The sequence below is a fragment of the Oncorhynchus keta genome, unplaced genomic scaffold (assembly GCF_023373465.1).
Source record: "Oncorhynchus keta strain PuntledgeMale-10-30-2019 unplaced genomic scaffold, Oket_V2 Un_contig_3912_pilon_pilon, whole genome shotgun sequence".
In the NCBI taxonomy this organism is placed as follows: domain Eukaryota; kingdom Metazoa; phylum Chordata; class Actinopteri; order Salmoniformes; family Salmonidae; genus Oncorhynchus; species Oncorhynchus keta.
The window spans coordinates 67,096-89,920 of record NW_026287499.1 but is presented as its reverse complement, the minus strand read 5'-3'; the positions used below and the strand labels follow the sequence as shown (position 1 = coordinate 89,920).

At 48.6% G+C, this 22,825-nt stretch overlaps 1 protein-coding gene and 1 long non-coding RNA gene across 47 annotated transcripts in view; both read right to left on the bottom strand.

Annotated features, from left to right (window-relative positions):
* Window positions 1-361: 361 nt before the first annotated feature.
* LOC127924279 (uncharacterized) lies at window positions 362-3,662 on the bottom strand. Of its 46 annotated transcripts, none has more exons than XR_008117480.1 (8): window positions 2,897-3,662; window positions 2,325-2,688; window positions 1,909-2,116; window positions 1,442-1,753; window positions 1,182-1,389; window positions 1,078-1,129; window positions 922-1,025; window positions 525-765 (listed from the first exon to the last, which is right to left on the bottom strand). It is a non-coding gene; the product is annotated as an uncharacterized LOC127924279 (long non-coding RNA). The 46 variants fall into 46 exon arrangements; XR_008117493.1 differs by having other exon boundaries at window positions 1,078-1,181; window positions 1,338-1,389; XR_008117488.1 differs by having other exon boundaries at window positions 922-1,129; window positions 1,442-1,545; window positions 1,598-1,753.
* A 31-nt stretch (window positions 3,663-3,693) lies between these two features.
* The window catches only part of LOC127924281 (leucine-rich repeat and transmembrane domain-containing protein 2-like), a gene marked incomplete at its 5' end in the record, with an annotated part of 39,690 nt that continues 20,558 nt past the window's right edge, over window positions 3,694-22,825 (bottom strand). The window contains 3 exons of the mRNA XM_052508838.1: window positions 3,694-4,234; window positions 8,857-9,259; window positions 9,396-9,598. Coding sequence (XP_052364798.1) covers window positions 3,741-4,234; window positions 8,857-9,259; window positions 9,396-9,598 — 1,100 coding nt within the window. The remainder of the gene's footprint in view (window positions 4,235-8,856; window positions 9,260-9,395; window positions 9,599-22,825) is intronic.

Genomic DNA, 22,825 nt, shown 5'->3' with positions numbered 1-22,825 from the left:
GATGAGGGGATGAGGGGAGGAGGGAAGTCCCCACAACGTGGGTGTACTCCTCTTGAAGGTGGGAACAGAGGGATGAAAGGGAGGATGAGGGGATGAGGGGAGGAGGGAAGTCCCACAACGTGGGTGTACTCCTCTTGAAGGTGGGAACAGAGGGATGAAAGGGAGGATGAGGGGAGGAGGGGAGGAGGGAAGTCCCCACAACGTGGGTGTACTCCTCTTGAAGGTGGGAACAAAGGGATGAAAGGGAGGATGAGGGGAGGAGGGAAGAGGAGAAGTCCCCACAACGGTTGTGTACTCTTACAGCAGGTGGGGACACAGAGATGGAGGGATGAAAGACAATAGCAGCATCTTTTAATCCCTTGTTTTTTAATATCCCTCTGAGCGTCTGGCCATCCCTCCATCTCAGAGAACAACAGGAGGGAGAGGACAGAGAGAATCAGGCCATCCCTCCACCTCAGAGAACAACAGGAGGGAGAGGACAGAGAGAATCAGGCCATCCCTCCACCTCAGAGAACAACAGGAGGGAGAGGACAGAGAGAATCAGGCCATCCCTCCACCTCAGAGAACAACAGGAGGGAGAGGACAGAGAGAATCAGGCCATCCCTCCACCTCAGAGAACAACAGGAGGGAGAGGACAGAGAGAATCAGGCCATCCCTCCACCTCAGAGAACAACAGGAGGGAGAGGACAGAGAGAATCAGGCCATCCCTCCACCTCATAGAACAACAGGAGGGAGAGGACAGAGAGAATCAGGCCATCCCTCCATCTCAGAGAACAACAGGAGGGAGAGGACAGAGAGAATCAGGCCATCCCTCCATCTCAGAGAACAACAGGAGGGAGAGGACAGAGAGAATCAGGCCATCCCTCCATCTCAGAGAACAACAGGAGGGAGAGGACAGAGAGAATCAGGCCATCCCTCCACCTCATAGAACAACAGGAGGGAGAGGACAGAGAGAATCAGGCCATCCCTCCACCTCAGAGAACAACAGGAGGGAGAGGACAGAGAGAATCAGGCCATCCCTCCACCTCATAGAACAACAGGAGGGAGAGGACAGAGAGAATCAGGCCATCCCTCCACCTCAGAGAACAACAGGAGGGAGAGGACAGAGAGAATCAGGCCATCCCTCCACCTCAGAGAACAACAGGAGGGAGAGGACAGAGAGAATCAGGCCATCTCTCCACCTCAGAGAACAACAGGAGGGAGAGGACAGAGAGAATCAGGCCATCCCTCCACCTCAGAGAACAACAGGAGGGAGAGGACAGAGAGAATCAGGCCATCCCTCCATCTCAGAGAACAACAGGAGGGAGAGGACAGAGAGAATCAGGCCATCCCTCCACCTCATAGAACAACAGGAGGGAGAGGACAGAGAGAATCAGGCCATCCCTCCACCTCAGAGAACAACAGGAGGGAGAGGACAGAGAGAATCAGGCCATCTCTCCACCTCAGAGAACAACAGGAGGGAGAGGACAGAGAGAATCAGGCCATCCCTCCACCTCAGAGAACAACAGGAGGGAGAGGACAGAGAGAATCAGGCCATCCCTCCATCTCAGAGAACAACAGGAGGGAGAGGACAGAGAGAATCAGGCCATCCCTCCACCTCATAGAACAACAGGAGGGAGAGGACAGAGAGAATCAGGCCATCCCTCCACCTCAGAGAACAACAGGAGGGAGAGGACAGAGAGAATCAGGCCATCCCTCCACCTCAGAGAACAACAGGAGGGAGAGGACAGAGAGAATCAGGCCATCCCTCCATCTCATAGAACAACAGGAGGAGAGGACAGAGAGAATCAGGCCATCCCTCCATCTCAGAGAACAACAGGAGGGAGAGGACAGAGAGAATCAGGCCATCCCTCCATCTCAGAGAACAACAGGAGGGAGAGGACAGAGAGAATCAGGCCATCCCTCCACCTCATAGAACAACAGGAGGGAGAGGACAGAGAGAATCAGGCCATCCCTCCACCTCAGAGAACAACAGGAGGGAGAGGACAGAGAGAATCAGGCCATCCCTCCACCTCAGAGAACAACAGGAGGGAGAGGACAGAGAGAATCAGGCCATCCCTCCACCTCAGAGAACAACAGGAGGGAGAGGACAGAGAGAATCAGGCCATCTCTCCATCTCATAGAACAACAGGAGGGAGAGGACAGAGAGAATCAGGCCATCCCTCCATCTCAGAGAACAACAGGAGGGAGAGGACAGAGAGAATCAGGCCATCCCTCCATCTCAGAGAACAACAGGAGGGAGAGGACAGAGAGAATCAGGCCATCCCTCCACCTCATAGAACAACAGGAGGGAGAGGACAGAGAGAATCAGGCCATCCCTCCACCTCAGAGAACAACAGGAGGGAGAGGACAGAGAGAATCAGGCCATCCCTCCACCTCAGAGAACAACAGGAGGGAGAGGACAGAGAGAATCAGGCCATCCCTCCATCTCAGAGAACAACAGGAGGGAGAGGACAGAGAGAATCAGGCCATCCCTCCATCTCAGAGAACAACAGGAGGGAGAGGACAGAGAGAATCAGGCCATCCCTCCACCTCATAGAACAACAGGAGGGAGAGGACAGAGAGAATCAGGCCATCCCTCCACCTCAGAGAACAACAGGAGGGAGAGGACAGAGAGAATCAGGCCATCCCTCCACCTCAGAGAACAACAGGAGGGAGAGGACAGAGAGAATCAGGCCATCCCTCCACCTCAGAGAACAACAGGAGGGAGAGGACAGAGAGAATCAGGCCATCTCTCCATCTCATAGAACAACAGGAGGGAGAGGACAGAGAGAATCAGGCCATCCCTCCATCTCAGAGAACAACAGGAGGGAGAGGACAGAGAGAATCAGGCCATCCCTCCATCTCAGAGAACAACAGGAGGGAGAGGACAGAGAGAATCAGGCCATCCCTCCACCTCATAGAACAACAGGAGGGAGAGGACAGAGAGAATCAGGCCATCCCTCCACCTCAGAGAACAACAGGAGGGAGAGGACAGAGAGAATCAGGCCATCCCTCCACCTCAGAGAACAACAGGAGGGAGAGGACAGAGAGAATCAGGCCATCCCTCCACCTCATAGAACAACAGGAGGGAGAGGACAGAGAGAATCAGGCCATCCCTCCACCTCAGAGAACAACAGGAGGGAGAGGACAGAGAGAATCAGGCCATCCCTCCACCTCATAGAACAACAGGAGGGAGAGGACAGAGAGAATCAGGCCATCCCTCCACCTCAGAGAACAACAGGAGGGAGAGGACAGAGAGAATCAGGCCATCCCTCCACCTCAGAGAACAACAGGAGGGAGAGGACAGAGAGAATCAGGCCATCCCTCCACCTCAGAGAACAACAGGAGGGAGAGGACAGAGAGAATCAGGCCATCCCTCCACCTCAGAGAACAACAGGAGGGAGAGGACAGAGAGAATCAGGCCATCCCTCCACCATGTTCTGCCAAACCAGACCCAGTTGTTGTTTCTGCAGGGCTGTGGGGTTCGTGGGCTGAGGGATAGAGAAGGGTCATTGAAGGTTCAGAGTTTGTTGATCACCCTATCAGGCGGTTGTCTAGTGGTCTGACTCGTACATCTATCTCATCTCAGAATGAGAACAGGGTTCAGAATGGAGGAGAGGACCCATTGTGATTGTCGTTTGGTGGAGATAGAGAAGACAGTAGCAGGAGCTGGTTGGTTTCAGGGGAGAGGAGGAGGAGGGAGAGGGAGTAATAGAGCCCTTTCAACCTTGACCCCTGACCTCTAACCCCTGACCCCTCTATGCCACAGAGGAGATCTGCTTGTCCTCAGGGTCTGCGTCACCCTCCCCGTCTCCCATCAGCGGCTGCCTCTTCTTCAGCTCTCGTTGATACTTGGCCATGAGCGAGGCATAGATACATCCGTAGGCCGCCGCCCCCACCATCATGATACACACGATGCCACACACCACCCCGGCTATCACCACCGTCCCGATGGCCCTCCGCACGCTCACCGGCTGGTAGCGCCGCCGCACACAGTCCGGGACGGGCACCAGGTCGCCCGCAGGGGGGACTTCAGATTCGGATGTGGGGGCTCCGCCGGTGCCTCCGGAGCTGGTAGTTGGGCCGCAGGGCGGGGATGAACCCTCTTTTCCTCCACTCCGCGTCCCCCCTCCTCCCCTGTTCTCGTCATCCAGTTGGAGGCAGTAGTTGAACATCTCCACTGGAACACCACGGATGTCCCGGCCTCGCAGGTCCTTAGGGAGGGTACACTCCACCCCATCTACCTTACCACCTGGAGGGAGAGAGGGGGGCAGGGGGAGGGATAGGACAGAGGGGGGTAGGACAGAGAGGGGGAGGGATAGGACAGAGAGGGGGGCAGGGGAGGGATAGGACAGAGAGGGGGAGGGATAGGACAGAGAGGGGGGTGCAGGGGAAGGGATAGGACAGAGGGGGGGGGATAGGACAGAGGGGGGGGTAGGACAGAGAGGGGGGTGCAGGGGAAGGGATAGGACAGAGAGGGGGAGGGGGGTAGGACAGAGAGGGGGGATAGGACAGAGAGGGGGGCAGGGGGGCAGGGGGATAGGACAGAGAGGGGGATATGACAGAGAGGGGGGGCAGGGGGGATAGGACAGAGAGGGGGAGGGGAGCAGGGCAGGGGGATAGGACAGAGAGGGGGGAGGGGAGCAGGGGGAGGGATAGGACAGGGAGGGGGGCAGGGGGATAGGACAGAGAGGGGGAGGGGAGCAGGGGGAGGGATAGGACAGAGGAGGGGGAGCAGGGGGATAGGACAGAGAGGGGGGAGCAGGGGGATAGGACAGAGAGGGGGGCAGGGGGTATAGGACAGGGAGGGGAGCAGGGGGAGGGATAGGACAGAGAGGGGGGCAGGGGGATAGGACAGAGAGGGGGAGGGGAGCAGGGGGAGGGATAGGACAGAGAGGGGGGCAGGGGAGGGATAGGACAGAGGGGGGGAGCAGGGGAGGGACAGGACAGAGAGGGGGGAGCAGGGGGAGGATGAGAGAGAGAGAAGGGAGCAGGGGGAGGGATAGGACAGAGAGGGGGGAGAGAGGGGGAGAGAGAGGGGAGCAGGGGGAGGATGAGAGAGAGAGAAGGGAGCAGGGGAGGGATAGGACAGAGAGGGGGGAGAGAGGGGAGCAGGGGAGGATGAGAGAGAGAGAGAGGGAGCAGGGGAGGATGAGAGAGAGAGAAGGGAGCAGGGGGAGGATGAGAGAGAGAGAAGGGAGCAGGGGGAGGGATAGGACAGAGAGGGGGAGAGAGGGGGAGAGAGAGGGGAGCAGGGGGAGGATGAGAGAGAGAGAAGGGAGCAGGGGGAGGGACAGGACAGAGAGGGGGGGGGGAGAGGGGAGCAGGGGGAGGATGAGAGAGAGAGAAGGAGCAGGGGGAGGATGAGAGAGAGAGAAGGGAGCAGGGGGAGGATGAGAGAGAGAGAAGGGAGCAGGGGGAGGGATAGGACAGAGAGGGGGGAGAGAGATAAATAAAATGTTATTCAGAGTAAAAGCATCAGATGGTATTTAGAGAGATAGACAGTGTGACACAGAGAGAGACATTGAGACAGAATTACAGAGAGAGAGAGAGCGAATTACCACCACACATCAGTCATCATCCTCCTGGTAAGTAAACAAGTCTGTAGTTTCATCAGAATGAATACAAATAAACAGCAACTGGCAGCAATTGTGGAGCCATGGGGGGTGTATGGTGGATCCAAGGGAAGGTCACAACTAGCATGCAACAATTCCACTCCACTCTACAGTGACTGCTCTCTGTCTGACTGACACTCAGGGTCTGCTGGCTGTATTACTGTCTGACAGGATTGGTGAAGCCCTCTAATATGTCAGTCTTTCCATGTTGAATCGGAGATAGATAATGGATAATTGATGAGATGAGATCATAGCTACAGCAAGTGTCTGGACCAGGGTGTGGACGTGCCTCAGGGGAAGATCTAGCTACGTGTGTGAGGGGGTGTGTGTGTCAGTCAACATAAGGATTAGGTGACTCATTTGTTGTCCCTATGGGAGTGAGGGAGGGAGGGAGGGAGGGAGGGAGAAAGAGAGAGAGAGAGAGGGAGGGAGAAAGAGAGAGAGAGAGAGGGAGGGAGAAAGAGAGAGAGGGAGAAAGAGAGAGAGGGAGAAAGAGAGAGAGGGAGAAAGAGAGATAGAGGGAGAAAGGAGGTAAGGAGGGAGAAAGAGAGGGAGGGAAGGAGAAAGAGAGAAAGGGAGAAAGAGAGAGCGAGAGAGAGGGAGAAAGAGAGAGAGGGAGAAAGAGAGAAAGGGAGAAAGAGAGAGCGAGAGAGAGGGAGAAAGAGAGAGAGGGAGAAAGAGAGAGCGAGAGAGAGGGAGAAAGAGAGAGGGAGAAAGAGAGAGAGCGAGAGAGAGGGAGAAAGAGAGAGAGGGAGAAAGAGAGAGGGAGAAAGAGAGAGGGGGAGAAAGAGAGGGAGAGAGGGAGGATGTGTGATATCCTGCCGCGTTTGTCTCAACATGTGTCAGGGATGAACGTCTTGCAAAGGAACCATTTTATTTACAAACAAACATGCCCACTCAGCTACTCCTTCAGAAGGAACCACTCATACTGTGGTTGAAACAGGGGACTTGGCCCCAGCTACTCCTTCAGAAGGAAGGATATTAACAGAAGCCCCAGGAACAGAGTGGATTCAGTGGGGAGAAGAGCCCCAGTCTGAGAGGCTTGTCTCTGGGTAGATGCTCTCCCTCTCTTCCCTCTCCCACCTCTCCTCTCCTGGATGTGATGTGTGGGGGCAGATGGGTAGTAGCTGGGTATCAGGAACACGGGTGAAAACATGGACCTGCCTGCTCTCTCACTTCGTCACCTCAAACGCACACACACACACGCACGCACGTGGCCTCATAAATGGCCTCATAAATACTAAAGAGGGATGGCCCGGTCCATCTGACAGTTTACTACTGGAAGTGTCAGCTTTATTTTTCAACCATTTAGTTCATCTCGTTGCCGATTTATGGTATTCCCTTGTAAGAGTGTGGAGTAAATTGTCTCCCCGGGCGAGAAGCCGAGAAGTCTCAGAGCTGGTAGGTTTTCGCTGTCCGAGACGGGGATGTAGCGATCGGTCAGGACATGGTTCTATTCTACAGAGAAAGGGCATTAGGAAATCATGAGGACTAAAAGCTACGGCTGGCTGTTTGGACAGTTCCTATCTGTTAGGAGGGTTCCTATCTGTTAGCACGGTTCCTATCTGTTAGGAGGGTTCCTGTCTGTTAGGAGGGTTCCTATCTGTTAGCACGGTTCCTATCTGTTAGGACGGTTCCTACCTGTTAGGACTGTTCCTATCTGTTAGGATGGTTCCTATCTGTTAGGATGGTTCCTATCTGTTAGCACGGTTCCTATCTGTTAGCACGGTTCCTATCTGTTAGGACGGTTCCTATCTATTAGGAGGGTTCCTGTCTGTTAGGACGGTTCCTGTCTGTTAGGACGGTTCCTGTCTGTTAGGAGGGTTCCTATCTGTTAGGAGGGTTCCTGTCTGTTAGGACGGTTCCTGTCTGTTAGGACGGTTCCTGTCTGTTAGGACGGTACCTGTCTGTTAGGACGGTACCTGTCTGTTAGGAGGGTACCTGTCTGTTAGGAGGGTTCCTGTCTGTTAGGACGGTTCCTGTCTGTTAGGACGGTTCCTATCTGTTAGCACGGTTCCTATCTGTTAGCACGGTTCCTATCTATTAGGAGGGTTCCTATCTGTTAGGAGGGTTCCTATCTGTTAGGACGGTTCCTATCTATTAGGAGGGTTCCTATCTGTTAGGACTGTTCCTATCTGTTAGGACTGTTCCTATCTGTTAGGACGGTTCCTGTCTGTTAGGACGGTTCCTGTCTGTTAGGACGGTACCTGTCTGTTAGGACGGTACCTGTCTGTTAGGACGGTACCTGTCTGTTAGGACGGTACCTGTCTGTTAGGACGGTTCCTGTCTGTTAGGACGGTTCCTGTCTGTTAGGACGGTACCTGTCCGTCAGCACGGTACCTCTCTGTTAGGACGGTACCTCTCTGTTTCAATGCCACAACAGAAGGAGATCACTAATTTTAAATTAGATTCAACTTTATTGTCATTAAACAAGTACAAGTACAACGAAATGCACCTAGCATCTGACCAGAAGTGCAAATAAAAGAGTACAAAAAATGTGAAACAAATAGATACAGTGTGTGTTATTAAGTGGGATGTGTAAATGTGCAATGAAGGTAAACAGCAAGTACAAGGAGGCATGCAACTCATATGCAGGGCTGGCAGCCATGAGGTGCCCGAGGTAGACATGTAAATGTAACTCCAAGAGAGGAGTTTCCCTGACATTGCCATAGGCCTGTAAAATCTGTGACTCTCGTCTTAATCTACCCCACCAAACCAACTCCCAACTGGGGTAGAGTATATATAAATACACATGTGGGTTCCCAAAGGACTGCTTAGCAGTAAGTAGTTAGTAGAGTGTAGAAGAGTAGGCTTGAGTACAGTAAAGTAAAGACCGTATCATTTACAGGAAGTAATTCTAAACATACAGGAAACCCATCCACCCTCTCACCCTCCGTCCTTCCCTGACCCAAAACCAACCCTTCAGCCGTTCACCCTCCCTCCCTCCGTCCTTCCCAAACCCTGACCCAAAACCAACCCTTCAGCCACTCACCCTCCCTCCCTCCGTCCTTCCCAAACCCTGACCCAAAACCAACCCTTCAGCCACTCACCCTCCCTCCCTCCGTCCTTCCCAAACCCTGACCCAAAACCAACCCTTCAGCCACTCACCCTCCCTCCCTCCGTCCTTCCCAAACCCTGACCCAAAACCAACCCTTCAGCTGCTCACCCTCCCTCCCTCCGTCCTTCCCAAACCCTGACCCAAAACCAACCCTCCGTCCTTCCCAAACCCTGACCCAAAACCAACCCTTCAGCCGCTCACCTCTGTACAGCAGCCACTCCATCCAGTGCTTGAAGTCCCTCAGGTTGCAGTCACACTCCCAGGGGTTAGCCCCGAGCTGAAGAGACTGGAGATTAGCCAGGGGCTCAAAGGCTGCTCTCTCCAGGGCATGGAGCCTGTTCCCGGCCACAGAGAGCCACGTCAGCCCCTGCAGCTCATCCAGCAGACCCAGGGGGATATCAGACAGCCCGTTGAGGGAAACATCTAGCTTCCTCAGCCCCACCAGTCCCTGGAAGAGATTCCTATCCAAGGCCCTAAGACTGTTGTTGTGGAGGGTCAGATCTGATAGATTCCCCAGGTCCTTGAAGAGCACTGGGGGAAGATTATCCAGGTAGTTGTTGGAGAGATCCAGTCGCTCCAGGGAGGTGAGGTTAGCCGAAGGACCCTGGACCCAGGGAGGAGAGGTGGTTGTTGGAGAGATCCAGTCGCTCCAGGGAGGTGAGGTGAGCGAAGGACCCTGGAACCAGGGAGGAGAGGTGGTTGTTGGAGAGATCCAGTCGCTCCAGGGAGGTGAGGTTAGCAAAGGACCCTGGACCCAGGGAGGAGAGGTGGTTGTTGGGCAGCAGGAGGGTGTGGGCGGTGACGGGGAGATGGGTGAGGGCGGGCATGGAGAGCAGGCCGCGCCCGCTGCAGTCTACGTCTGTGGCGTTGCAGAAGCAGGACGGAGGACAGGCGGTGATTAGATCCACCAGGGAAGACAGGACACACAGGAGACACAGCAGAACTGGAGACAGACGGAGAGATATAAGGGTCAGAGGTCAATAAGGCAGAAACCAATCTGTCTGTGAAATTATTGTACATTGCAGAATGCAACTGAAGAGAGAGAGGGACAGAGACAAAGATACAGGGTTAAAGAGAGAGACCCACATGACCAAAAGATACTGAGTCAGAGAGGGCTGAACCCTTAGCATCTACTGTTTGGTTAGAATAGATGGTTGGGCTGAACCCTTAGCATCTACTGTTTGGTTAGAATAGATGGTTGGGCTGAACCCTTAGCATCTACTGTTTGGTTAGAATAGATGGTTGGGCTGAACCCTTAGCATCTACTGTTTGGTGAGGATAGATGGTTGGGCTGAACCCTTAGCATCTACTGTTTGGTTAGAATAGATGGTTGGGCTGAACCCTTAGCATCTACTGTTTGTTTAGAATAGATGGTTGGGCTGAACCCTTAGCATCTACTGTTTGGTTAGAATAGATGGTTGGGCTGAACCCTTAGCATCTACTGTTTGGTTAGAATAGATGGTTGGGCTGAACCCTTAGCATCTACTGTTTGGTTAGAATAGATGGTTGGGCTGAAACCTTAGCATCTACTGTTTGGTTAGAATAGATGGTTGGGCTGAACCCTTAGCATCTACTGTTTGGTTAGAATAGATGGTTGGGCTGAACCCTTAGCATCTACTGTTTGGTTAGAATAGATGGTTGGGCTGAACCCTTAGCATCTACTGTTTGGTTAGAATAGATGGTTGGGCTGAACCCTTAGCATCTACTGTTTGGTTAGAATAGATGGTTGGGCTGAACCCTTAGCATCTACTGTTTGGTTAGAATAGATGGTTGGGCTGAACCCTTAGCATCTACTGTTTGGTTAGAATAGATGGTTGGGCTGAACCCTTAGCATCTACTGTTTGGTTAGAATAGATGGTTGGGCTGAACCCTTAGCATCTACTGTTTGGTTAGAATAGATGGTTGGGCTGAACCCTTAGCATCTACTGTTTGGTTAGAATAGATGGTTGGGCTGAACCCTTAGCATCTACTGTTTGGTTAGAATAGATGGTTGGGCTGAACCCTTAGCATCTACTGTTTGGTTAGAATAGATGGTTGGGCTGAACCCTTAGCATCTACTGTTTGGTTAGAATAGATGGTTGGGCTGAACCCTTAGCATCTACTGTTTGGTTAGAATAGATGGTTGGGCTGAACCCTTAGCATCTACTGTTTGGTTAGAATAGATGGTTGGGCTGAACCCTTAGCATCTACTGTTTGGTTAGAATAGATGGTTGGGCTGAAACCTTAGCATCTACTGTTTGGTTAGAATAGATGGTTGGGCTGAACCCTTAGCATCTACTGTTTGGTTAGAATAGATGGTTGGGCTGAACCCTTAGCATCTACAGGTTGTTTGTTATCTGACTGAGAGGACATTAGCTAAGTGTCTGGTTGTTGTCTGACTGAGAGAGGACATTAGCTAAGTGTCTGGTTGTTGTCTGACAGAGAGAGGACATTAGCTAAGTGTCTGGTTGTTGTCTGACTGAGGACATTAGCTAAGTGTCTGGTTGTTGTCTGACAGAGAGAGGACATTAGCTAAGTGTCTGGTTGTTGTCTGACTGAGAGAGGACATTAGCTAAGTGTCTGGTTGTTGTCTGATAGAGAGAGGACATTAGCTAAGTGTCTGGTTGTTGTCTGACTGAGAGAGGACATTAGCTAAGTGTCTGGTTGTTGTCTGATAGAGGACATTAGCTAAGTGTCTGGTTGTTGTCTGACTGAGAGAGGACATTAGCTAAGTATTTGGTTGTTGTCTGACTGAGAGAGGACATTAGCTAAGTATCTGGTTGTTGTCTGACTGAGAGAGGACATTAGCTAAGTGTCTGGTTGTTGTCTGACTGAGAGAGGACATTAGCTAAGTGTCTGGTTGTTGTCTGATAGAGAGAGGACATTAGCTAAGTGTCTGGTTGTTGTCTGATAGAGAGGACATTAGCTAAGTATCTGGTTGTTGTCTGACAGAGAGGACATTAGCTAAGTGTCTGGTTGTTGTCTGACTGAGAGAGGACATTAGCTAAGTGGCTGGTTGTTGTCTGACTGAGAGAGGACATTAGCTAAGTGTCTGGTTGTTACCTAACAGAGAGGACACTAGCTAAGTGTATGGTTGTTGTCTGACTGAGAGAGGACATTAGCTAAGTGTCTGGTTGTTGTCTGACAGAGAGGACATTAGCTAAGTGTCTGGTTGTTGTCTGACAGAGAGGACATTAGCTAAGTGTCTGGTTGTTGTCTGACAGAGAGGCCATTAGCTAAGTGTCTGGTTGTTGTCTAACAGAGAGGACATTAGCTAAGTACCTGGTTGTTGTCTGACAGAGAGGACATTAGCTAAGTGTCTGGTTGTTGTCTGACAGAGAGGACATTAGCTAAGTGTCTGGTTGTTGTCTGACAGAGGGCATTAGCTAAGTGTCTGGTTGTTGTGTAACAGAGAGGACATTAGCTAAGTATCTGGTTGTTGTCTGACAGAGAGGACATTAGCTAAGTGTCTGGTTGTTGTCTGACAGAGAGGACACTAGCTAAGTGTATGGTTGTTGTCTGACTGAGAGAGACATTAGCTAAGTGTCTGGTTGTTACCTAACAGAGAGGACACTAGCTAAGTGTATGGTTGTTGTCTGACTGAGAGAGACATTAGCTAAGTGTCTGGTTGTTGTCTGACAGAGAGGACATTAGATAAGTGTCTGGTTGTTGTCTGACAGAGAGGACATTAGCTAAGTGTCTGGTTGTTGTCTGACAGAGAGGCCATTAGCTAAGTGTCTGGTTGTTGTCTAACAGAGAGGACATTAGCTAAGTACCTGGTTGTTGTCTGACAGAGAGGACATTAGCTAAGTGTCTGGTTGTTGTCTGACAGAGAGGACATTAGCTAAGTGTCTGGTTGTTGTCTGACAGAGAGGACATTAGCTAAGTGTCTGGTTGTTGTCTGACAGAGAGGCCATTAGCTAAGTGTCTGGTTGTTGTGTAACAGAGAGAACCTTAGCTAAGTATCTGGTTGTTGTCTGACAGAGAGGACATTAGCTAAGTGTCTGGTTGTTGTCTGACAGAGTGGACATTAGCTAAGTGTCTGGTTGTTGTCTGACTGAGAGGACATTAGCTAAGTGTCTGGTTGTTGTCTGACTGAGAGGACATTAGCTAAGTGTATGGTTGTTTTCTGGCTGAGAGAGGACATTAGCTAAGTGTCTGGTTGTTACCTAACAGAGAGGACATTAGCTAAGTGTCTGGTTGTTGTCTAACAGAGAGGACATTAGCTAAGTATCTGGTTGTTGTCTGACTGGGAGAGGACATTAGCTAAGTGTCTGGTTGTTGTCTGACTGAGAGGACATTAGCTAAGTGTCTGGTTGTTGTCTAACAGAGAGGACATTAGCTAAGTATCTGGTTGTTGTCTGACAGAGAGGACATTAGCTAAGTGTCTGGTTGTTGTCTGACTGAGAGAGGACATTAGCTAAGTGGCTGGTTGTTGTCTGACTGAGAGAGGACATTAGCTAAGTGTCTGGTTGTTACCTAACAGAGAGGACACTAGCTAAGTGTATGGTTGTTGTCTGACTGAGAGAGGACATTAGCTAAGTGTCTGGTTGTTGTCTGACAGAGAGGACATTAGCTAAGTGTCTGGTTGTTGTCTGACAGAGAGGACATTAGCTAAGTGTCTGGTTGTTGTCTAACAGAGAGGACATTAGCTAAGTACCTGGTTGTTGTCTGACAGAGAGGACATTAGCTAAGTGTCTGGTTGTTGTCTGACAGAGAGGACATTAGCTAAGTGTCTGGTTGTTGTCTGACAGAGAGGACATTAGCTAAGTGTCTGGTTGTTGTCTGACAGAGAGGCCATTAGCTAAGTGTCTGGTTGTTGTGTAACAGAGAGGACATTAGCTAAGTATCTGGTTGTTGTCTGACAGAGAGGACATTAGCTAAGTGTCTGGTTGTTGTCTGACAGAGAGGACACTAGCTAAGTGTATGGTTGTTGTCTGACTGAGAGAGGACATTAGCTAAGTGTCTGGTTGTTACCTAACAGAGAGGACACTAGCTAAGTGTATGGTTGTTGTCTGACTGAGAGAGGACATTAGCTAAGTGTCTGGTTGTTGTCTGACAGAGAGGACATTAGCTAAGTGTCTGGTTGTTGTCTGACAGAGAGGACATTAGCTAAGTGTCTGGTTGTTGTCTGACAGAGAGGACATTAGCTAAGTGTCTGGTTGTTGTCTGACAGAGAGGCCATTAGCTAAGTGTCTGGTTGTTGTCTAACAGAGAGGACATTAGCTAAGTACCTGGTTGTTGTCTGACAGAGAGGACATTAGCTAAGTGTCTGGTTGTTGTCTGACAGAGAGGACATTAGCTAAGTGTCTGGTTGTTGTCTGACAGAGAGGACATTAGCTAAGTGTCTGGTTGTTGTCTGACAGAGAGGCCATTAGCTAAGTGTCTGGTTGTTGTGTAACAGAGAGGACATTAGCTAAGTATCTGGTTGTTGTCTGACAGAGAGGACATTAGCTAAGTGTCTGGTTGTTGTCTGACAGAGTGGACATTAGCTAAGTGTCTGGTTGTTGTCTGACTGAGAGGACATTAGCTAAGTGTCTGGTTGTTGTCTGACTGAGAGGACATTAGCTAAGTGTCTGGTTGTTGTCTGACAGAGAGGACATTAGCTAAGTGTATGGTTGTTTTCTGGCTGAGAGAGGACATTAGCTAAGTGTCTGGTTGTTACCTAACAGAGAGGACATTAGCTAAGTGTCTGGTTGTTGTCTAACAGAGAGGACATTAGCTACGTATCTGGTTGTTGTCTGACTGAGAGAGGACATTAGCTAAGTGTCTGGTTGTTGTCTGACTGAGAGGACATTAGCTAAGTATCTGGTTGTTGTCTGACTGAGACAGGACATTAGCTAAGTGTCTGGTTGTTGTCTGACTGAGAGAGGACATTAGCTAAGTGTCTGGTTGTTGTCTGACTGAGAGGACATTAGCTAAGAATCTGGTTGTTGTCTGACAGAGAGAGGACATTAGCTAAGTGTATGGTTGTTGTCTGGCTGAGAGAGGATGTTAGCTAAGTGTCTGGTTGTTGTCTGACAGAGAGGACATTAGCTAAGTGTCTGGTTGTTGTCTGACTGAGAGGACATTAGCTAAGTGTCTGGTTGTTGTCTGACAGAGAGGACATTAGCTAAGTGTATGGTTGTTGTCTGGCTGAGAGAGGACATTAGCTAAGTGTCTGGTTGTTGTCTGACTGAGAGGACATTAGCTAAGTATCTGGTTGTTGTCTGACTGAGAGAGGACATTAGCTAAGTGTCTGGTTGTTGTCTGACTGAGAGGACATTAGCTAAGTATCTGGTTGTTGTCTGACTGAGAGAGGACATTAGCTAAGTGTCTGGTTGTTGTCTGACTGAGAGGACATTAGCTAAGTATCTGGTTGTTGTCTGACTGAGAGAGGACATTAGCTAAGTGTCTGGTTGTTGTCTGACTGAGAGAGGACATTAGCTAAGTGTCTGGTTGTTGTCTGACTGAGAGGACATTAGCTAAGTATCTGGTTGTTGTCTGACTGAGAGAGGACATTAGCTAAGTGTCTGGTTGTTGTCTGACTGAGAGAGGACATTAGCTAAGTGTCTGGTTGTTGTCTGACTGAGAGGACATTAGCTAAGTATCTGGTTGTTGTCTGACTGAGAGGACATTAGCTAAGTATCTGGTTGTTGTCTGACTGAGAGAGGACATTAGCTAAGTGTCTGGTTGTTGTCTGACTGAGAGAGGACATTAGCTAAGTGTCTGGTTGTTGTCTGACTGAGAGAGGACATTAGCTAAGTGTCTGGTTGTTGTCTGGCTGAAGACATTAGCTAAGTATCTGGTTGTTGTCTGGCTGAAGACATTAGTTAAGTGTCTGGTTGTTGTCTGACTGAGAGAGGACATTAGCTAAGTGTATGGTTGTTGTCTGGCTGAAGACATTAGTTAATTGTCTGGTTGTTGTCTGACTGAGAGGACATTAGCTAAGTGTCTGGTTGTTGTCTGACAGAGAGGACATTAGCTAAGTGTCTGGTTGTTGTCTAACTGAGAGGACATTAGCTAAGTGTCTGGTTGTTGTCTGACAGAGAGGACATTAGCTAAGTGTCTGGTTGTTGTCTAACTGAGAGGACATTAGCTAAGTGTCTGGTTGTTGTCTAACTGAGAGGACATTAGCTAAGTGTCTGGTTGTTGTCTGACAGAGAGGACATTAGCTAAGTGTCTGGTTGTTGTCTGACAGAGAGGACATTAGCTAAGTGTCTGGTTGGATGTTGATAGCTTCTTATTACTTTAGTCATTATATCCAGTCACAGTGTGGGAGTGGGGAGGTGTCAATCAGTGTGTGAGTGTGTGAGTGTGTGAGTGTGTGAGTGTGTGAGTGTGTGAGTGTGTGAGTGTGTGAGTGAGTGAGTGAGTGAGTGAGTGAGTGAGTGAGGTGCGTGCCACACCAGTCAGTGTCTGGGGATCCCTAGCCAATAGCCTGTCATGTGTTATTAATGAGAGAGAGAGGGCGAAAGGCAGCCAACGTCAGCGGTCTGTCAGGGTCATGCACAACCTTTGGCTCTCTGACAGTAGCCTTGGACAGACTGCATTCAGGACGCTGTCTGAATTACGTTCTCATGTGGCAGTTGAAAGGGCAGAGCCTAGAGGTGGAATATGCAGTAGTGTGTCTGTGCTACACACTAAGAGGCAGGCTCACACCTGATAGGATAGGACTATCGGTGAGACTGTAGATTCCTTCAGTCTCTCTCAATTCAATTCAAGGGGCTTTATTGGCATGGGAAACATGTGTTAACATTGCCAAAGCAAGTGAGGTAGATAATATATAAAGGTCTCTCTCTCTCTCTCCATCACTCACTCACTCACTCACACTCTCTTGCTCTCTTGCTCACTCACTCACTCACTCACCACCACCACCACCACCACCACTCACTCACCACCACTCACTCACACTCTCGCTCTCTTGCTCTCTTGCTCACAATTCAAGGGGCTTTATTGGCATGGGAAACATATGTTAACATTACCAAAGCAAGTTAAGTAGATAATATACAAAACTGAAATAAACAATAAAAATTAACAGTAACCATTACACTCACAAAATGTGTCTGTCTGTCTGTCTGTCTGTCTGTCTGTCTGTCTGTCTGTCTGTCTGTCTGTCTGTCTGTCGCTCTCATATATATTAATTAATTAACGTCCCACTCCTCTGTCTAGTTATTGATCCCTACTTTCAGAACAGGAGTGATGATGACAGGGCTACACCTCTTGGCCCTGAGAGGCTCTGACTCAAACCCTTTATCAGTCAGTGTCCCGAACCTGGTTCTGAGAAAAGCACTTTGCTTTATTTACATTGCTGTTTTACGAGAAGCAGCATCTATATTTAAACACTTCCTGCACAGAGCGAGATGACGGAGGTGACAGGTTTCTGAAGGACAACTCTACAGGGAGGGACCCAGAGAGAGCACTAGAAGGGATGAACTACAGGGAGGGGCCCAGAGAGAGCGCTAGAAGGACTGATGTGAACTACAGGGAGGGACACAGAGAGAGCACTAGAAGGGGTGAACTACAGGGAGGGACCCAGAGAGAGCACTAGAAGGGGTGAACTACAGGGAGGGACACAGAGAGAGCACTAGAAGGGGTGTACTACAGGGAGGGACCCAGAGAGAGCACTATAAGGGGTGTACTACAGGGAGGGACCCAGAGAGAGCACTAGAAGGGGTGAACTACAGGGAGGGACCCAGAGAGAGCACTAGAAGGGGTGTACTACAGGGAGGGACCCAGAGAGAGCACTAGAAGGGGTGAACTACAGGGAGGGACCCAGAGAGAGCACTAGAAGGGGTGAACTACAGGGAGGGACCCAGAGAGAGCACTAGAAGGGGTGAACTACAGGGAGGGACCCAGAGAGAGCACTAGAAGGGGTGTACTACAGGGAGGGACCCAGAGAGAGCACTAGAAGGGGTGAACTACAGGGAGGGACCCAGAGAGAGCACTAGAAGGGGTGAACTACAGGGAGGGACCCAGAGAGAGCACTAGAAGGGGTGAACTATAGTTGGTATATGCAAGTTAGCAAACCAAAATGCATCGCTGGAGCCCTAAGCTGCATGTCATTTATTTGACACCTCTTAGATTTCTATAGTTATACTCCACTTATAGTAATAAGCAGTGGCATTTCGAAATACCCCGGTATAAATATAAACCGTATATAAATAATATAAATGGTATATCGCCCAACCCATCTTCATCATCATCTTCAGCATCCTCTTCATCCTCACCATCATATTCATCGTCACCATCTTCATCATCTTCTTCATCCTCACCATCATCACCATCATCTTCATCATCATCACCATCATTATCCTCTTCATCATCACCATCATCCCCATCATCATCCTCCTCATAATCATTTACATTTAAGTCATTTAGCAGACGCTCTTATCCAGAGCGACTTACAAATTGGACATCATCATCACCAGCATCTTCATCCTCACCATCATTTTCATCCTCACCATCATCTTCATCATCCTCTTCATCATCATCTTCAGCATCGTTTTCATCACCATGATAACCACCATTATAATCATCTTCAATCTTTTTATTAGCATTGTCATCTTCATCATCTTCATCATCAATTTCATTTTCATCATCATTTTCATCTAAACTAGGCTGTCTGGTAGATATTATCATCTTCATGTTAACCAGCTGTTATCGTTCTTTATCTGATGTAATGTGAATGCAACCCTCTAAACCAGTATGAGATCGAACACTGGGGCTTCCACAGGAAGTGAGATGTGTGTTTGACTGTGGAGAAACTGCCTTGCAGCTCTAAATTATTTGAGGGGAATGTTTTTTTGTTTTTTTTAAGACTGCAGAAACGTCCGCCGTTGTTTGCAGCGTTCAACTGTTAGCTAGTCTCCCCTGGCCAGGAGGAGAGGTATATGTAATGATGTTCAACTGTTAGCTAGTCTCCCCTGGCGAGGAGGAGAGGTATTTGTAATGATGTTCAACTGTTAGCTAGTCTCCCCTGGCGAGGAGGAGAGGTATTTGTAATGATGTTCAACTGTTAGCTAGTCTCCCCTGGCGAGGAGGAGAGGTATTTGTAATGATGTTCAACTGTTAGCTAGTCTCCCCTGGCGAGGAGGAGAGGTATTTGTAATGATGTTCAACTGTTAGCTAGTCTCCCCTGGCGAGGAGGAGAGGTATTTGTAATGATGTTCAACTGTTAGCTAGTCTCCCCTGGCAAGGAGGAGAGGTATATGTAATGATGTTCAACTGTTAGCTAGTCTCCCCTGGCGAGGAGGAGAGGTATATGTAATGATGTTCAACTGTTAGCTAGTCTCCCCTGGCGAGGAGGAGAGGTATTTGTAATGATGTTCAACTGTTAGCTAGTCTCCCTGGCGAGGAGGAGAGGTATTTGTAATGATGTTCAACTGTTAGCTAGTCTCCCTGGCAAGGAGGAGAGGTATATGTAATGATGTTCAACTGTTAGCTAGTCTCCTGGCGAGGAGGAGAGGTATTTGTAATGATGTTCAACTGTTAGCTAGTCTCCCCTGGCGAGGAGGAGAGGTATTTGTAATGATGTTCAACTGTTAGCTAGTCTCCCCTGGCGAGGAGGAGAGGTATTTGTAATGATGTTCAACTGTTAGCTAGTCTCCCCTGGCGAGGAGGAGAGGTATTTGTAATGATGTTCAACTGTTAGCTAGTCTCCCCTGGCGAGGAGGAGAGGTATTTGTAATGATGTTCAACTGTTAGCTAGTCTCCCCTGGCGAGGAGGAGAGGTATTTGTAATGATGTTCAACTGTTAGCTAGTCTCCCCTGGCGAGGAGGCGAGGTATTTGTAATGATGTTCAACTGTTAGCTAGTCTCCCCTGGCGAGGAGGAGAGGTATTTGTAATGATGTTCAACTGTTAGCTAGTCTCCCCTGGCGAGGAGGAGAGGTATTTGTAATGATGTTCAACTGTTAGCTAGTCTCCCCTGGCGAGGAGGAGAGGTATTTGTAATGATGTTCAACTGTTAGCTAGTCTCCCCTGGCGAGGAGGAGAGGTAGTTGTAATGATGTTCAACTGTTTAGTCTCCCTGGCGAGGAGGAGAGGTATTTGTAATGATGTTCAACTGTTGTTTCAGGAAGAGGTATTTGTAATGATGTTCAACTGTTAGCTAGTCTCCCCTGGCGAGGAGGCGAGGTATTTGTAATGATGTTCAACTGTTAGCTAGTCTCTGGCGAGGAGGAGAGGTATTTGTAATGATGTTCAACTGTTAGCTAGTCTCCCTTATTTGTAATGATGTTCAACTGTTAGCTAGTCTCCCTGGCGAGGAGGAGAGGTATTTGTAATGATGTTCAACTGTTAGCTAGTCTCCCTGGCGAGGAGGAGGAGTTGTAATGATGTTCAACAAGCTAGTCTCCCTGGCGAGGAGGAGAGGTATTTGTAATGATGTTCAACTGTTAGCTAGTCTCCCCTGGCGAGGAGAGAGGTATTTGTAATGATGCCGTAGACCATGGAGGTCTCGGAGACATGTTTTTCACTGGCTCTCCTCTACTTCGGTTTTGATTCAATATTTATGAGATGTTAAGTCAAAAGATAGAAGTTATTTTAGCTCCTTAGACGCTTTGTTTCAAAAGCACAGAACGCCTGGAAGCCCTTTGAACTCCATTTGCATGACATTAAACTCTGAGAGAAGGATAAAAACATATGGATCCCTTTTATTGGGTCGAGCCACACGAGCCATGGCCTGTTCACCCCACTACCATCTAGGAGGAGGAGACTGAGGTGCATCAAAGCTCGAACAGAGAGACTGAAAAACAGTTCTGTCTCCAGGCCATCAGACTGTTAAATAGTCACCACTAGCCTCCGCCCAGTAGCCTGCCCTGAACCTTAGTCACTGTTACTAGCCTCCCCCCAGTACCCTGCCCTGAACCTTAGTCACTGTTACTAGCCTCCCCCCAGTACCCTGCCCTGAACCTTAGTCACTGTTACTAGCCTCCCCCCAGTACCCTGCCCTGAACCTATAGTCACTGTTACTAGCCTCCCCCCAGTACCCTGCCCTGAACTTTAGTCACTGTTACTAGCCTCCCCCCAGTACCCTGCCCTGAACCTTAGTCACTGTTACTAGCCTCCCCAGTACCCTGCCCTGAACCTTAGTCACTGTTACTAGCCTCCCCCAGTACCCTGCCCTGAACCTTAGTCACTGTTACTAGCCTCCCCCAGTACCCTGCCCTGAACCTTAGTCACTGTTACTAGCCTCCCCCAGTACCCTGCCCTGAACCTTAGTCACTGTTACTAGCCTCCCCCCAGTACCCTGCCCTGAACCTTAGTCACTGTCACTAGCCTCCCCCCAGTACCCTGCCCTGAACCTTAGTCACTGTTACGAGCCTGTCCATACTGTCTATACACACCATCCTATATAACTACTGTCTATACACACCATCCTATATAACTACTGTCTATACACACCATCTTATATAACTACTGTCTATACACACCATCCTATATAACTACTGTCTATACACACCATCCTCTATAACTACTGTCTATACACACCATCCTCTATAACTACTGTCTATACACACCATCCTCTATACCTACTGTCTATACACACCATCCTATATAACTACTGTCTATACACACCATCCTATATAACTACTGTCTATACACACCATCCTATATAACTACTGTCTATACACACCATCCTATATAACTACTGTCTATACACACCATCCTATATAACTACTGTCTATACACACCATCCTATATAACTACTGTCTATACACACCATCCTCTATAACTACTGTCTATACACACCATCCTATATAACTACTGTCTATACACACCATCCTCTATAACTACTGTCTATACACACCATCCTATATAACTACTGTCTATACACACCATCCTATATAACTACTGTCTATACACACCATCCTATATAACTACTGTCTATACACACCATCCTCTATAACTACTGTCTATACACACCATCCTATATAACTACTGCTGTACACACCATCCTATATAACTACTGTCTATACACACCATCCTCTATAACTACTGTCTATACACACCATCCTATATAACTACTGTCTATACACACCATACTCTATAACTACTGTCTATACACACCATCCTATATACCTACTGTCTATACACACCATCCTCTATAACTACTGTCTATACACACAATACTCTATAACTACTGTCTATACACACCATACTCTATAACTACTGTCTATACACACCATCCTCTAGAACTACTGTCTATACACACCATCCTCTATAACTACTGTCTATACACACCATCCTCTATAACTACTGTCTATACACACCGTACTCTATAACTACTGTCTATACACACCATACTCTATAACTACTGTCTATACACACCATCCTCTATAACTACTGTCTATACACACCATCCTATATAACTACTGTCTATACACACCATCCTCTATAACTACTGTCTATACACACCATCCTCTATAACTACTGTCTATACACACCATACTCTATAACTACTGTCTATACACACCATACTCTATAACTACTGTCTATACACACCATCCTATATAACTACTGTCTATACACACCATCCTATATAACTACTGTCTATACACACCATCCTATATAACTACTGTCTATACACACCATCCTATATAACTACTGTCTATACACACCATCCTATATAACTACTGTCTATACACACCATCCTATATAACTACTGTCTATACACACCATCCTATATAACTACTGTCTATACACACCATCCTATATAACTACTGTCTATACACACCATACTCTATAACTACTGTCTATACACACCATCCTATATAACTACTGCTGTACACACCATCCTATATAACTACTGTCTATACACACCATACTCTATAACTACTGTCTATACACACCATCCTATATAACTACTGCTGTACACACCATCCTATATAACTACTGTCTATACACACCATCCTATATAACTACTGCTGTACACACCGGTTCTATTCTTATACTGTTGATACTCCCCACCGGTGTGATTACTCCCTCTGAGGGTTTAGAGCTTGAGGTAGTCACCTCATACAAGTACTTGGGAGTATGGCTAGATGGTACACTGTCCTTCTCTCAGCACATATCAAAGCTGCAGGCTGAGGTTAAATCTAGACTTGGTTTAGGTAGGGCTGTTCTCTCAGCACATATCAAAGCTGCAGGCTGAGGTTAAATCTAGACTTGGTTTAGGTAGGGGTGTTCAGGCTAGACTTGGTTTAGGT